Source organism: Hemitrygon akajei, chromosome 3, assembly GCF_048418815.1.
Source record: "Hemitrygon akajei chromosome 3, sHemAka1.3, whole genome shotgun sequence".
NCBI classification, from domain to species: Eukaryota; Metazoa; Chordata; class Chondrichthyes; order Myliobatiformes; family Dasyatidae; genus Hemitrygon; species Hemitrygon akajei.
The window spans coordinates 160,419,600-160,435,703 of record NC_133126.1 but is presented as its reverse complement, the minus strand read 5'-3'; the positions used below and the strand labels follow the sequence as shown (position 1 = coordinate 160,435,703).

Below are 16,104 nucleotides of genomic sequence, written 5' to 3'. Positions count from 1 at the left end.
GGCATCATTGAGCTCATCTGAGTGACAGCTATCCATCTTCTTTTGTAGGAAGTTACATCATGCAAGCATTGCCACAGCTGTTCTGTGTCCATCTGTGATTCCAGTTTAGTCTGAAATTGCCTCTATGCACTCACAATTCCTTACCTGGACATTTACTGCAAATCTGACCAGAAGTCATACCTAGACATATACCCTAAGTCTTGGTCACAAGCCGTAACCCACAGATCTAGTCCTCAGAAAATTATGAATCTCTTTGTTTATCGAGGGTTTCTGGCTGGTGAGAACTCAGAATATTTTTGTGGGTACATACTCGCACACACATATCTTTATGAAGTCAATTATGTGTGTGGCATATTCATTTAGATCCACTGAAGAACTTGTGTTGACTTCTCTACCATTGGTGATGTGTTAATACCAGCTAGCAGAAATTTCTTCAAGATAGCCTGATTAAAGTTTCTGCTACAATACAAGTGCCAAGGATTACTGCTTTGTTCCTCAAGTGCTAGCTTGCTGTCTGCCTGAGGTGCGATGTAGACTACAGTCAATATGTTGGAGCAGAATACCCATGGAAAGTAGAGTGAAGAATACTTCACTGGATTGGGAGAACAGAAATGGGACAAGAGTACCATGTCTGAGCACCATGACAAGTTTATCATAAAGCAGACACAACTCCATGTCTGCAAAGATATATAACTAATTATTATATTTTTGCTAGCAACATTTCAAGATGGTTTGGGAATAAATTAACTTCACAACAAAAGTTGAAAAATGCACATTTCAAGCCACAGGGTTTTGAAATTTGGACTTACCAATTTGATTCAATTAGATTTCTTGATGGATAGATCAAATACTATGAAAATCTAATCTGGTCCAAACATATCGATGTAGTTATAAAGAATGCAAGACAGCGGCTATAGGAGTTTGAAGAAATTTGGCATGTCAACAAATACACTCAAAAACTTCTACAGTTGTACCATGGAGAGCATTCTGACAGGCTGCATCACTGTCTGGTACGGAGAGGCTACTGCACGGGACCGAAAGAAGTTGCAGAAGGTTGTAAATCTAGTCGGTTGTAAATCTAGTCAGTTCCATCTTGAGCACTAGCCTACAATTGTTTCAGAAAGGCAGCGTCCATCCTTAAGGACCTCCATCACCCAGGGCATGCCCTTTTCCCACTGGTACCATCAGGTAGGAGATACAGAAGCCTGAAGGCACACACTCAGCGATTCAGGAACAGCTTCTTCTCCTCTGCCATCTAATTCCTAAATGGATATTGAAGCTTTGGACACTACCTCACTTTTTTAAAAGTATACACTATTCCTGTTTTTGCACATTTTTAAAATTTATTCAATATACATAATTGATTTACTTCTTTATTTATTATGGTTTTTTTATTACTATTATTATTTTTTTCTCTCTCTCTCTCTGCTAGATTATGTATTGCATTGAACTGCTACTGCTAAGTTAACAAATTTCACACCACATGCCGGTGATAACCTGATTCTGATTTTTAGAGCATCATGATCTCCCAACAGGATCAAAACACAGATTTAAAAACTTTAGCTCTTTGCTTGTAGCATTTGTTTGTTGTACTATCGTGCCTGTCATTTAGTAAAAAGCACATTTACATTATCTAAGGTGATCGTGCAAGAGACATTATAGTCAAAAGATTAATTACATGCATTAAAATTAATATAGGATATCAAAGACTGATTAACCTGATAGCATATATGAACTTGAAGTAACAAAACACTTATAAAATGCAAATAGCTGGACTGCAACAGATCAAGGTGGCAGCTCACTAACGTCATCTAAATGACAATTAATGGTGAGTAATAAACGTTATAAAATGAATAAATGAAAGTGCAATATTTTCTCATAACAATGTTCTGTTGGTAAATGCATTTAAATCCTTACCTTGGATACAAAGTATGATGGCATTAGGGTTCTGCATGTAAGCCTTGCTAATGCTAAAAATAATATCCTTGGTGTCAGCAGCCATTCCTGAAGTCACCGTCTTCAACATAGGAAAAAAAGCCATAAAGTTCAGTAAGGTAACAGAACACTGTAAAAGAAAGGTTCAAGCTTTGCGCAACATAAAAGATCTGGTTATTAATAGTGTTAGCAGGCTCTTAAAATGTCAAATGGAAACTCAAATGATAGGCTTACAATACAATTAAGTAATCCTTGCATGAACTTGAGGCATTTTGATTAAAGTACGGAGAACCAATGTCAACAACAACAAAAAAGACCTAAAACTTCATTTCCCAACTTCTTCAATGGCTATGGGCAGCACTTACAAGCAATTGCAATTCATCAAAAATGAAAGTTAAAACCAGGATGTGAAATGCCAAAAGAAAAAGTTATTTCTTAATTTTCCCCTATCTAACACGCTCTTGGAGCACCCTCTGGTGTTTTCCATTTAATTCTGTGCTCATTAACATTCACAGCAGCAGGTTATCTTGCAGGGTAAGTGAATTCTTTGTTTCAGGTTCTAAAGTAGAATCATTGACTAAAATGATGATTTTGTTAATATAGTTCCGATAATCGGACTTTTGATTTTAAGCCTGGTTCTATGAAGTTCAAAAGCTAGATGCATCAATTTTCCTTTTTTTGCAGAAAAAGCACACTTTCTGATACTCACACTGATAACACCTGGAAGATCTACTAGTACCATTCGTTGTAGACCTGGGCCCTTCACACTTAGTGAGATAGTCTAAGGATTACACAAAATGTTAACGCAAGCAATCACCTTCAAGTAGTAGTACATTTAGTAGTAACAATATATCAAATTAACCCACAGAAATTGTTGCTAAGTATCATCCATAATTGGCAAACTCAGTTAATTTATAGTTGAGAAATTCATTTAAAGATTAAACAATACAAAATTTCGTTACATTTTATTGTCAAAAGAACATTCTTACAGCGCCAAATAATTTTTATAAATCCGTTGTACAATTCACACTTCCACTTTGAAAGCTTAAGTTTTTGTAAAAAGACCTTTTTTGAGGTTTAAAACATTCAGATTTTCTGCTATAAGACACATATTACTTAAGAAAAAAAACACAACTCTATTAATAATGTATAGTTCTAAGTTTTATAATTTCATTGCTCAAAATTTCATGAAAATCCAAACATCAACACTGAGAGTTTTGAAAAATAATTTTTTGAATCCTACCAAACTTAAATGTATTATTCAAACACACTAGGGTACAAACTGAATTGGCATACACTGGATCAACTTACCTCAGGACTGACAGTCTGTCCTTCCTTTACACTTTTCCTCATTCTTATTTCTATTTCATTACGCAATGCTGCTAGCTGCATAGACAAAAACAGAAAAACAAATCAGCAATGAAGAAAGGCTGAGAAACATACAAGCTAAATATTAGATTAAGATTGGTCTAAACTTGATCATGGAATGTATTTCAAAAGGAGAAATGAAGTGGTAAATTGGTGACAAATATATTTATAGAGGGAATTTCTGAGAAAGTAGTTTTGAAAGCTAAATAGTCAACAATACAAGGGAAGGAGGACAACATGGATTAGGTCAGAATAAATATAAGAGAGCTTAGAGAACTGGGTTTGCTGAATTAGTGAAAAATTTGAGAGATGGGGTTAGTCAAATGCTGTGACAAAGATGAATCAATGGCATAAGTTTTTATACAGACTCATTAAAGAACAAAAGACTCTCTAGTTAATATACGATAGACACAAGGTGAATTTTAGATCACCTGACATTTATAGAAAATGAAGAAAGAGGCATCAAGAGGGAGAGGATCAAATACATTCAACTTCTGTTAAAGTTACATGCAATGCCAAGAACTCAATGATATTCATATAAAGAGAACATCTAATATGGCAAAATACCACATGGCACTTCATGAGTAACAATTAATGACTTTAGGGACTCTAGGCTACACAAGGTGATACTAAAATAATCAAAAGTTTAGTGTAAGGACAAGTTTTATGCAGCTTGTTAAAAGAGCAGAAAGAGGTAGATTGGCCACTATGTTTAGGGAGTTAATTTCTCAAGGACTATGTAGATTGGATACAACTTCCAAAGATTCCAAAGTTAACAATGCAGAGCTGGAAAGAGAAGCCAATACTGGTCAATCACTGATTATGATTTGACACAGAAGAATGGAACTAATTAAATGCAATTCAGCTTAGCTGGATGAAGGAGAGTGTACCCAATGCATTGAAGGCTGCAAACATTTATCACATTCATAATCACAGAAAACTTAATTTTTGACAAGATAATGAATGATTTAGTATCAGCTATCAGAAGACCAAGAGACCACAAGACCATAAGACATAGGAGCAGAATTAGGCCATTAAGCCCATTGAGTCTGCTCTGCTGTTTCATGAAGGCTGATCCATTCCGCTCCATTCTCCCTGTAATCTTTCACGCCCTGTCTAATCAAGAACACATCAACATCCACCTCAAACGCAACGAGTTCCACAGATTCATCACCATTGTGCTAAAGAAATTCCTCATCTGTTCTAAATAGACATCCCTCTATCCTGAGACTGTGCCCTCTAGTCCTAGACTCCTCCACCATAGGAAACATCCTCTCCACATCCACTCTATCTAGGCCTTTCAACATTCAATAGATTTCAATGAGCCCCCTCATTCTTCTAAATTCTAGCGAGCAAAAGCCTAGAGCTATCAAATGCTTCTCATATACTGACTCTTGCATTCCTGGGATCATTCTCGTGAACCTCCTCCAAATCCTCTCCAATGTCCGCACATCTTTTTTAAAAAAGTGGTCTAAAACTGCTCACAATACTCCAAGTGAGGCCTCATCAGTGCCTTATAAAGCCCTCAGCATTACACCATTGCTTTTATATTCTAGACTTCTCAAAATGAATGTTAACATTGCATTTGCCTTCCTCACCACCAATTCAACCTGCAAATTAACCTTTAGGAATCCCACACAAGTAGTCACAAGTCTTTTTGAACCTCTGATTTTTGAATTTCTTCACTTATAAAATAGTCTATGCTTTTATTCCTTTGTAAGCAGGGAGAAATTTCAAAAATCGGAGGTGCAAAAGGACTTGCAAGTACTTGTGCAGGATTCCCTAAGGGTTAATTTGCAGGTTGAGTGGGTGGTGAGTGTATGACCATGAATTTCCTGACACTGTATTCCATCTATCACTTCTTCATCCACTCGCCTAATCTGACTACGTCCTTCTGCAGACTCCCTGCTACCTGCCCCTCCCCATTTTCATTTTGTCTGCATACGTGGCCACTAAGCCATCAATTTTGTCATCCAAATCATTGATACACAATGCAAAAAGCTGTCCCAGCACTGACCCCTGCGGAACTCCACTGGTCAATGGCAGCCAATCAGAAAAGGCTCCTTTTATTCCCACATTTTGTCTCCTGCCAATGAGCCAATGCACAATCTATCCTAGTATCCTCTCTGTGGGCTCTTACCTTGTTAAACAGCCTCATTTGTGGCACTTTGTCAAAGGCCTTCAGAAAACCCAAGCACACAACATCCACTGAGATTTCTTTGTCTAATCTGCTTGTTATTTCCTCAAAGATTACCAATAGATTTGTCAGGCAAGATTTTCTGCTGAGGACACCATGCTGACTTTGCCCTATTTTGTCATGTGCCTCCAAGTACCCTAACCACTCCAACATTTTCCCAACCACTGAGGTCAGGCTAACTGCCCTATAATTTCCTTTTACCTGCCTCCCTCCTTTCTTGAAGAGTGGAGTGGCATTTGCCATTCTCCAGTCCCTCTGGAACCATGCCAGAATCTAGTGATTCTTCAAATGTCTCCACAATCTCATCAGAACACCAAGGTGTAGGCCATCTGGTCCAGATGTCTTAACCACCTTCAGGTTCCCAAACATCTTCTTCCTAAGTAATAGCAACTGCACTCACTTCTGCCCTGACACTCTTGAATTTCCGGTGTAGAGCTAATGTCTTCCACAGTGAAGACTGATGCAAAATAGTTATTGAGTTCATCCATCATTCCCTTGTTCCCCATTACTATCTCTCCAGCGTCATCTTCTAGTGAACAAGTATCTACATTTGCCTCTCTTTTACTCTTCATGTATCTGAAGAAGCTCTTGGTATTCTGTTTGATTTTATTGGCTAGCTTACCTTCATATTTCATTGTTTCCCCTCCTTATAGCTTTCTTAGCTTCCCAATCCTCTAACTTCCCACTAATTTTTGCTCTATTATATGCTATCTCTTTGGCTTTTATGTTGCCTTTGACTTCCCTTGTCAGCCACAGTTGTCTCATACTAGCTTTAGAATAGTTCTTCTTTAGAATGTCTCTATCCTAAGCCTTCCAAATTGCTCCCAGAAAGTACAACTATTGCTGCTCTGCCGTCATCCCAGTTAGTGTTCCTTTTAAATCAAATTTAGCTAGCTCCTTTCACATGCCTCTGTATCTATCACTACCTCTAAATCAAAAGCTGTAATGAAAAGCCCTTGTTCCATCTATTATTGCTCCAGGTTCAAGTCTTGTAGATTATTTCACGGAGTTATCCCATATTACATACATTTATGACACATTTTTGAAAACTCTCGTCATAAATATAGTCATCTTTTATTATTCAACAAGCTTTAAAATATTTTAAAAAGCATAAGTATAATTTGTTTTACTAAATTAGTATCTACCTTCTCCAAGCATAGCTAGACAAAAACAAGATGACACTTGCAATTTGACCAATTTATTTTCAATTCAGTTGGTTAGCCAACTACTGTCAATTGCAAATTTTAGGGAAAAGTCAAGGTTTGGATTGCAACATGAATGGGATACTTTACAAACTATGTACTCAAAATAAGAAATCAGATATTATACATATTGTCTATGAAACTATTGGAAGATTTGCTGGCAGTGAAGTTAATCAAGGTAATGTTCAGCTGAGGACATCTCTATCTCAGAAATTTTGTTTGGTATTCTCTAAGAATTTTTACTGATTGGTCAGGGTATCAGAGGATATGGAAAGATGGCAGGTGTATGGGGTTGAATGGGATTCGTGATCAGCCATGATGGAATGGCAGAGCAGACTTGATGGGCTGAATGGCCTAACTCTGTTCCTATGTCTTACGGTTTTAGAGTCTTATTACGTGTGATCATTTTGATCAGCTAGTTCAGCGCTGAGATTTAATGTTGAATATAAAACCTTTTAGATCCTGAATGATAATGCTCAATAACAGAAAAAAAAACAAAACCTTATCAGAACTTACATCTTCCTCTTTGGCAAGGTCAAATTCTCGTGAGCTGTCTTTAAACATAGCCACGTGGTGAGGACCTTCACTCAATGTTACCTGAATCAAGTCAAATCCACAAAAAATAATTAATGAATAAAAGCCATCAGCCACAAAAGGTAATGAACAGATATCAAATAAATACATCAACATCAATATCTTTCTTCTAATTTGTTATATTATTGTTGAGCTTCTTTGGTGTAATCATTTTTTCCATAAAACAATTTTGATTATTATAGTATGGATATGTTCTAATTGTAACATAAAGTTATAACTTTTTTATATATTAACTAAGAGTCAAAAATAAACAGAAAAACTGAGGAAAGTAAATAGTGAGGTCTACTAATAATGATATCATTCTGTAACTCAAGTCAAAGGTCAAATCAACGATGCACTCCTAATTGTAGTTCATGCATAATTCTGAATAACAGTTCTACATAAAGTTTTATGTTTGACTATTCAATACAAATCAAATGTTGCAGAAATACTTGGAAAATAGAAATTAGTTTGATAATTTTCTGAATTTCTTGAACTTGCAGCAATTTCTTACTTTTAAAAATAGCTTCTTTTAGTCATAAGATTCCTTCACATCAATATAAGAATTGATATAAATGTAAAGTTTACTGTGTACTAAAAAGAGAAAGCATTACAACTCAAGTGCTCTAAATAATCATAGTCTATGAGTATTTTCATTAGTTCTGCTTCATGATTCTGTTTAAATTCAATAAATTCTGAATATATTACTTTTTACTTTTCTCAAAAATATTCACAAAGTAATATGATGTAAATGTCAATTCCAAATAATTCAAATTATGCCTCTATAATTGAACATGCAAATCATAATTAAGAATTTACACAACACAAAAGAAATAGCCATGGTTAGTTCCGCAATTTTTGAGCACGTAGAGTCATATAGTACAAGTCTCTTTTAAAGCTCACCTTAACGGGTGCACGGGTCATCATTTCACCAGATCCTCGAGGAAATATTCTAGCTTGTGCAATCATTTCCAACACACTGGTCTTTCCAGCACTCTGATCTCCAACTACAACAACCTAGAAGTAAACACCTTCTGCTGATTAAAAGCATTGTAATCAGACATAAAAATAATCTGTAAACATGGCTCAGTGGCAGAAAGATTTTACTACAGGTTCAGCACCCCTTGTCTGAAATTCCAAAATCTAAAAACCTCCACAATCAAACATCTTTTGAGCTCTGTCATGACATCACAAATGGAAAATTTCACAAGGCGCTGGGAAAGTTCCTAGGTGATATGCAGGTACCTGTGTATTGCAGACAGTTCTGAGAAGTGACCTGACATATGTAATGAACGGAAGTTACTGAAAAATAGAAAAACACTGCATAAAGTGAAAATGAAAATCATGATCGTGAATTGAAAGAGTAGATTCATCAGCGTCAGAGTAAACGTATGCCGCTTAACATAATGCTGATAATGAAACAAGCAAAGATCTATCACAACAATCTGAAAATTGAAGGTAATTGTGAATATTCTGCAGACTGGTTGCAGAAATTTAAGAAAAGGCAGAGGATAAAATTTTTGAAGATTTGTAGAAATAAAGGATCTGCAAATCATGAAGCAGCAGAGAAATTCATTGATGAGTTTCCTAAGATCGTTGCTGATGAAAATCAAAACCCTGCATGGCTGCATCAGATAGTATGTACGATGAACAAGTACAAGAAAAAAGACTGCTTACCGAGAGCACATATATTCTGCGGAGTCCTGCCATGTGCAGAAGTTCGCTGATGACACGGCCATAGTGGGGTGTGTCAGGAATGGAAAGGAGGAAGAGTATAGGAAACTGATACAGGACTTTGTGATATGGTGCAACTCAAACTACCTGCGTCTCAATATCACCAAGACCAAGGTGATGGTGGTGGACTTTCGGAGATCTAGGCCTCATATGGAGCCAGTGATCATTAATGGAGAATGTGTGGAGCAGGTTAAGACCTACAAGTATCTGGGAGTACAGTTAGACGAGAAGCTAGACTGGACTGCCAACACAGATGCCTTGTGCAGGAAGGCACAGAGTCGAATGTACTTCCTTAGAAGGTTGGCGTCATTCAATGTTTGTAGTGAGATGCTGAAGATGTTCTATAGGTCAGTTGTGGAGAGCGCCCTCTTCTTTGTGGTGGCGTGTTGGGGAGGCAGCATTAAGAAGAGGGATGCCTCACGTCTTAATAAGCTGGTAAGGAAGGTGGGCTCTGTCGTGGGCACAGAAATGGAGAGTATGACATCGGTAGCAGAGTGAAGGGCGCTGAGTAGGCTACGGTCAATCATGGAAAACCCTGAACATCCACTGCATAGCACCATCCAGAGACAGAGAAGCAGCTTCAGCGGCAGGTTGCTATCGATGCAATGCTCCTCAGACAGGATGAAGAGATCATTACTCCCCAATGCCATTCGGCTTTACAATTCAACCGCCAGGGGAAAGATATGTTAAAGTGCCGGGGTTATGACTGAGCTTAAGTTACCATTCAATGTATTTTAGTAAACTATTTAAGAACTTTTTAAAAGCTATTTATTAATGCTTTTTTTGAGAGGGTGATTTTAGATGCATATCATACTTATACTGAGTTAAGTATTGTATGTAATTAGTTTTTGATACAATAAGTGTATGGGACATTGGAAAAATGTTGAATTTCCCCATGGGGATGAATAAAGTATCTATCTATCTATCTATCTATCTATCTATCTATTCTGAGTTGGAAATGACAGCAATACCAAACAGCCACTGACTGTCCACCTGGGCAGCCAAGGTAGTGAAGGCTTACCTTTCTGATGATTCAATATAAACATTATTGTTTCAAGCACAAAATTATTAAAATATTATATAAAACTACCTTGAAGGTATATGTATAAGCTGAATAAGTAAATGGATTTTGTGTTTAGACTTGGGTCCCATCTCTAAGCTACCTCATTATACAGATGCAAAGTATTCGAAAATCTGAAAAATCTGAAATCCGAAACTCTTTGGTCCCCAAGTATTTCAGATAAAGGGTGTTCAACCTGTACTAACATAATTGTCTACCTTTATCATAGAACATTACTCAAAGAAAAATAATGCCAATACTAAATGGGCTGTGCCATCAATTTTCATATATCTAATCTTGTCCTAAACATTACTCAAACAATAAAACATGATGACGATTTGGTGCTCACCCTCGGCAGATGATCCTGAGTGTTGTAGTTGGAATCATAGTCCGAAAGAATATCCAATACTTCCGAATATAAATCGATCAAAGACTTCTAGAAAAAGAATTCTTCTATTGAAGTACATATTAACATTGTACGCCACAGTGTGCAAGAGAAGCAAGTACTTCTAGAACACTGAACTGTTTAACAATGAGTTAAAAAATGTTTGCAGGTACTATCAAATAAATAGATGTTTCCCTCCGAACTCAGACTAATTAGAGGAAAGTTTACTGATCTAATACCATGGATGAGAAGATTTCACTTTGTTAGTTAGAAGTAGTTTAGAGGTCTTTGTATGTGTTAGTAAAAGAAATAAACTGTCCAAAATGAAATATAATGAACTGGTATTATTCAATTGACCACATTGTGCCTTTACACTTTAATAGACCTGCATCAGATACATTTAATAAATATTGGTGATAATTTCCAACCAGTAATTTTCTACTTGAGATGGTTCTTAGCATCAAAGGTAATCTGTTTTCACAGAGACTAGGGAAATTAATTTGATTGTGAAACATAAAGGGTAGCAATTACGATTGAGATTGGATAAAAGTCAGGGTTCTGACAGAACCAAACAACAATGGGTTTTAGCTCAGCTCTTTTACTTTACTATGGGCAAATCTTCAACTGAAAATTTATGTTGACGTGCCAGCAAATATGCTGGTAACTGGGCTGTTCCACAGCAGAGGTTGCTGGACAGCTGATATTCACTGTAACAGAATTATTATCAGGTTTATTACCACTGTCTTGATGTGAAATTTGTTGTTTTGTGGCAGCTGTACAGTGCAAAGGCAAAGTTCCTATAAGTTCCAAAATAAATAAATAGTGCAAAAAGAAATGAGGTAGTGTTCATGGGTTCACAGACCATTCAGAAAACTGATGGTGGAAGGGAGCAAGATGTTCCTGAATTGTTGAGTGATGGTCTTCAGGCTCCTATACCTTCTCACTAATGCCAGTAATAAGAGAACATGTTCCAGATGCTGAGAATCCTCAATGATGGACAGCACTTTCTTGAGACATCACCTCTTGAAGATGTTCTCAATAGTTGAGAGGGTTGTGCCTAAGTTGGCTAGGCGGGTCTACAACTCTCTATAGGCTCTTGTGATCTTATGCATTGGAGCTTCTATAACAGGCTGTAATGGAACCAGTTGGAATGCTCTCCAGAATACATCTATGGAAATTTGTAAGTATCTTTGGTGACATATCAAATTTCTAAGGAAGTAGAGCCACTGATGTAGCTTCTTTGTGACCAAATTAATGTGCTGGGGCCAGGATAGACCCTCTGAGATGTTGACACACAGGAACTTAAAGCTGCTCACTCTGTCTACCACAGAGGCCTCAACAAGGACTAGTGTGTGTTCTCCCCAGTTTCCCTTTCTTGAAGTTTATAATCATTTCCTTGATCTTGCTCATGCTCAGGTGTTGCAAACCAATTCAAACAGCTGATGCATCTCACTCTTGTACATCTCTCCAACACCATCTGAAATTTTACCAATAGTAGTAGCGTCATCTGCAAACTTGTAGATTGTATTTGGGCTGGGCTTAGGCATACAGTCATGAATGTGGAGAGGAAAGCACTGAGCTAAGCACACATCCTTGAAGGGCACTTGTTTTGAACTGTCAGCATGGAGATATCATTATCCATCCACACATATTGTGATATCTCAATTAGGAAGCTGAGGATCCAGTTGCAAAGAGAGGTACAGAGGGCCAGTTTTAGAAGCTTTGTAATTAATACTAAAGGGATGATCGTACTGAATGTTGAGCTATAATTGATACACAACAGCACTTACTTCCAAAAGGCATTTGACAAGGTGCCACACCAAAGATTATTACTTAAAGTAAAAAATCATGGGATTGGGGATAATATTCTGGCATGGGTGGAGGATTGGCTTTCTAACAGAAAACAGAGTTGGGATAAATGGTTTATTCTCAGACTGGCAGTTGGTGACTAGTGATGTTCTGCAGGGGTCGGTGTTGGGACCCCAACTCTTTACAATCTATATTAATGATTTGGAGAAAGGGACTAAGTGCAACGTATCGAAGTTTGCTGATGACACAAAGATGGGAGGGAGTGTAATGAGTGCGGAGGACATTGAAACCCTGCAGGGGGACATAGATAGGCTGAGTGATTGGGCAGACATTTGGCAGATGAAATATAATACTGACAAGTGTGAGGTCTTGCACTTTGGCAGGAAAAATAATAGAGCAAGTTATTATCTAAATGGAGAGAAACTGGGAAGTGCTTCTGTGCAAAGGGATCTGGGGGTCCTGGTGCAGGAAACACAAAAAGTTAGTATGCAAGTGCAGCAGGTGGTCAAGAAGGCCAATGGAATGCTGGCTTTTATTGCTAGGGGGATGGAGTATAAGAACAGGGAGGTCTTACTGCAGTTGTAGCGGGTATTGGTGAGACCACACCTGGAGTACTGCTTGCAGTTCTGGTGTCCATATTTAAGAAAGGACATACTGGCTCTCGAGGCAGTGCAGAGAAGGTTCACTAGGTTAATTCCGGGGATGGGTGGGTTGATGTATGATGAGAGGTTGAGTAGACTGGGACTCTACTCATTGGAGTTCCGAAGAATGAGAGGCGATCTTATTGAAACATATAAAATTGTGAAGGGGCTTGATCGGGTGGATGCGGGGAGAATGTTCCCAATGATGGGTGAAACTAGGACTAGGGGGCATAATCTTAAAATAAGGGGATGCCGTTCCAGGACTGAGATGCGGAGAAATTTCTTCACTCAGAGGGTAGTGGGGCTGTGGAATTTACTGCCCCAGAGAGCTGTGGAGGCTACTACACTCAATAAATTCAAAATGGAGATAGATATTTTCCTGGATAAAAATGGCATTAGGGGATACGGTGAGCGAGCAGGTAAGTGGTCATGAGGCTAGGTTTAGATCAGCCATGTGATCTCCTGGACCAGTTTTCGATAGCCTGGATGGGTCGGAGAGGAATTTTCCAGATTTTTTCTCCTCAATTGGCAACTCGGTTTTTTCCCCCCGGGTGATCACATGGGTTTGGGCGGGATGAATAATAAAATAAAATGGGCGGCATGGTGCCCTGTTGGTTGGCACTGTTGCCTTGTGGGATTCGGTGAAAACTAGAGTTAAAATTGGATCAGCCATGATCTTGTTGAATGGCGGAGCAGGCTTGAGGGGCCGATTAGCCTACTCCTGCTCCTATCTCTTATGTTCTTATGTTATGTACTTTACTGTTGTCTAGGTGCTCCAAAGAAGAGTGGAGAATCAGTAAGACTGCATCTGCTGTAGATGTCTTGTGGTAGTATGTGAACTGCAGCAGCTCCAGGTCCTTGCTGACATAGGAATTAATTCTAACCATAAACAACTTCTTCAAACATTTCCTAATGGTAGATATGAGTGTTACCAGGTGATAAGTATTGAGGCAGCCTACCCTGCTTTTCTTGGGCGCTAGTATTATTGCTGCTCTTACAGCAGTAGAGGTTGAAGATGTCCTTAAATATTCGAGCCAGTTGGTCAGCACAGGTTTATATGTCCGATGCTTTGCGTGGATTCACTCTTTTGAAGGATGTTCTGAAGTCAGCCTCCAAGACAGTGATCACAAGGTCACCGAAAGCTGCACAGGTATAGTGTCATTCCCCTTTCAAAGCTTACTTAAAAGGCATTGAGTTCATTGGTCAGTGAAGCATCACTGCAATTCTTGCTATTAGGTTTCAACTTATGAGAAGTAATGGCATGCAAACCATGCCGTTAGCTGTTGTGCATTGATTCTGTCCCTAACTGCCTTTTAACTTTCATGGTAGCCTTCTGTAGGTTCCATCTGGACTTCTAGTAGAACTTTGGATATCCAGCCCTGAACACCACCAACCTGTGGAACTCCAGAATTAACTCAGAAATTTCACTGGAGTCCCCCAGAGTTTCCAGGTCCAAGGCTAGAGAAATCCATCTGCTAACCCTCCACCATAAAAGTGAGAAGGAGTGTTGCAATTAATGAGAAAATGGCTCTCATGAGAAAGGCAAATTTATCTGTTTATTTGATTTAATCGGTTGGTTTAAATATATTAAAATGGTTTTATGTGTACTTCATCTTTTAAAATTAAAATGAAATGACAGTTTAAAAATATTCTTGTGTGATTTTGAATTCTTACAAATGTCAAAATTGTTCACTAATGCTCAATGTTAAAAAAGCTTTGATAGCCAATGAGCTTGGGGGTGGGGCCTCACCAGCTGTCAAACTTTTGTACCATGCTGGAAGATGCAGCATGGCTCACTGGGCAGCTAACCAGCAATGTCAGGGCAGTGGAATGTCTGCCAGATGAGTTTTCTTGTACCGTCTTAATGCAACCACTAGCTCTTTATAAACAATCACTCAAAAAACCACTGACATCAGACTGGAAGAATTCAGAAGTACATTCAGTACAGAATCAGAACTTTCCTATATTCCTTAGGAGCCAAAGAGTTAATAAAGGGCAAGGAAAACTGGAAAATCCTTAAAAACATCATTAACTGCCCCAAGAAACCAATCTGGAGGTTAAGAAGGACAAATTTCCATTACATGATAGTAGATCTGAGATCATCTGGATTTTTAAATAATACAGCTCATAACTAACAGCAGAAAAGAATTCTAAAACATTGTGGTTGATCTGTCAACACTTTGGTTTAGCAGGGAGACTATGTAATGTCCCATATGCAAATTTTGAACTATAAATTAGTTACCTCATATCCCACACCACCACTTCAACAAATCACTATTTGTAAAGTGCTTAGCCACATCAAGATTATGACAGGACCAACTAAATCACATGTCTTTCTTTCAATATTTTAAGAGAATAAAATATACGAGCAGAATTAGGCCATTTAGCTCAACAGGTCTGCTCTGCCAGTTTTTCTCTCAGCCCCAATCTCTTGCCTTCTCCCCATATCCCATTATGCCCAGACCAATCAAAAATCTATCAACCTCTGTCTTAAATATAAATAAAGGCGTGGCCTCTACAGCTGTTTGTGGCAAAGAATTCCAGATTCACAACTCTCTGGCCAAAGAAATTCCTCATCTCCATTCTAAAAGGACGCCCCTGTAATCTGAGGCTGTGTCCTCTGGTCTTAGACTCTCCCACCATGGGAAACATCCTCTCCATGTCCACTCTATCAAGGTCTTTCACCATCCAATAGGTTTCAATGAGGTCACCCTTCATTCTTTTGAATTCTAGAGCCATCAAATGCTCTTCATATGATGAGGCATTCAATCCTGTAATCATTTTCTTAAACCACCTTTGAACCCTCTCCAGTTCCAGCATATCCTTTTTAAAATAAGGGGCCCAAAACTGCTCACAATACTCCAAGTGAGGCACCACCAATGCTTAATAAAGTCTCAATATTACATCCTTGCTTTTATATTCTAGTCTTCTTGAAATGAATGCTAACATCCAATTTGCCTTCCTCGTCACAGACTCAACCTGCAAATTAACCTTTACGGAATGCTGCACGAGGACTCCCAAAGTCGCCTTGCACATCAGTTTTTTGTATTTTCTCTCCATTTAGAAAATAGTCAACACTTTCTTTACTTCTACCAAAGTGCATGACCATACACTTCCTGACACTGTATTCCATCTGCCACATTTTTGCCCATTCGCTTAATCTAAGTCCTTCTGTAGCCTCTCTACCTCCTCAAATCTAC

General features: G+C 38.2%; 1 protein-coding gene across 5 annotated transcripts in view; it reads right to left on the bottom strand.

The window, feature by feature from the left end:
* opa1 (OPA1 mitochondrial dynamin like GTPase) overlaps positions 1–16,104 on the bottom strand; it is a 124,668-nt gene that overhangs the window by 75,366 nt on the left and 33,198 nt on the right. For all 5 annotated transcript variants that reach the window (XM_073041164.1, XM_073041166.1, XM_073041165.1 and 2 more), the window contains 6 exons: positions 10,419–10,505; positions 8,179–8,292; positions 7,219–7,299; positions 3,247–3,321; positions 2,645–2,716; positions 1,918–2,017 (listed from right to left, as the gene is read on the bottom strand). In XM_073041164.1, coding sequence (XP_072897265.1) covers positions 1,918–2,017; positions 2,645–2,716; positions 3,247–3,321; positions 7,219–7,299; positions 8,179–8,292; positions 10,419–10,505 — 529 coding nt within the window. The remainder of the gene's footprint in view (positions 1–1,917; positions 2,018–2,644; positions 2,717–3,246; positions 3,322–7,218; positions 7,300–8,178; positions 8,293–10,418; positions 10,506–16,104) is intronic.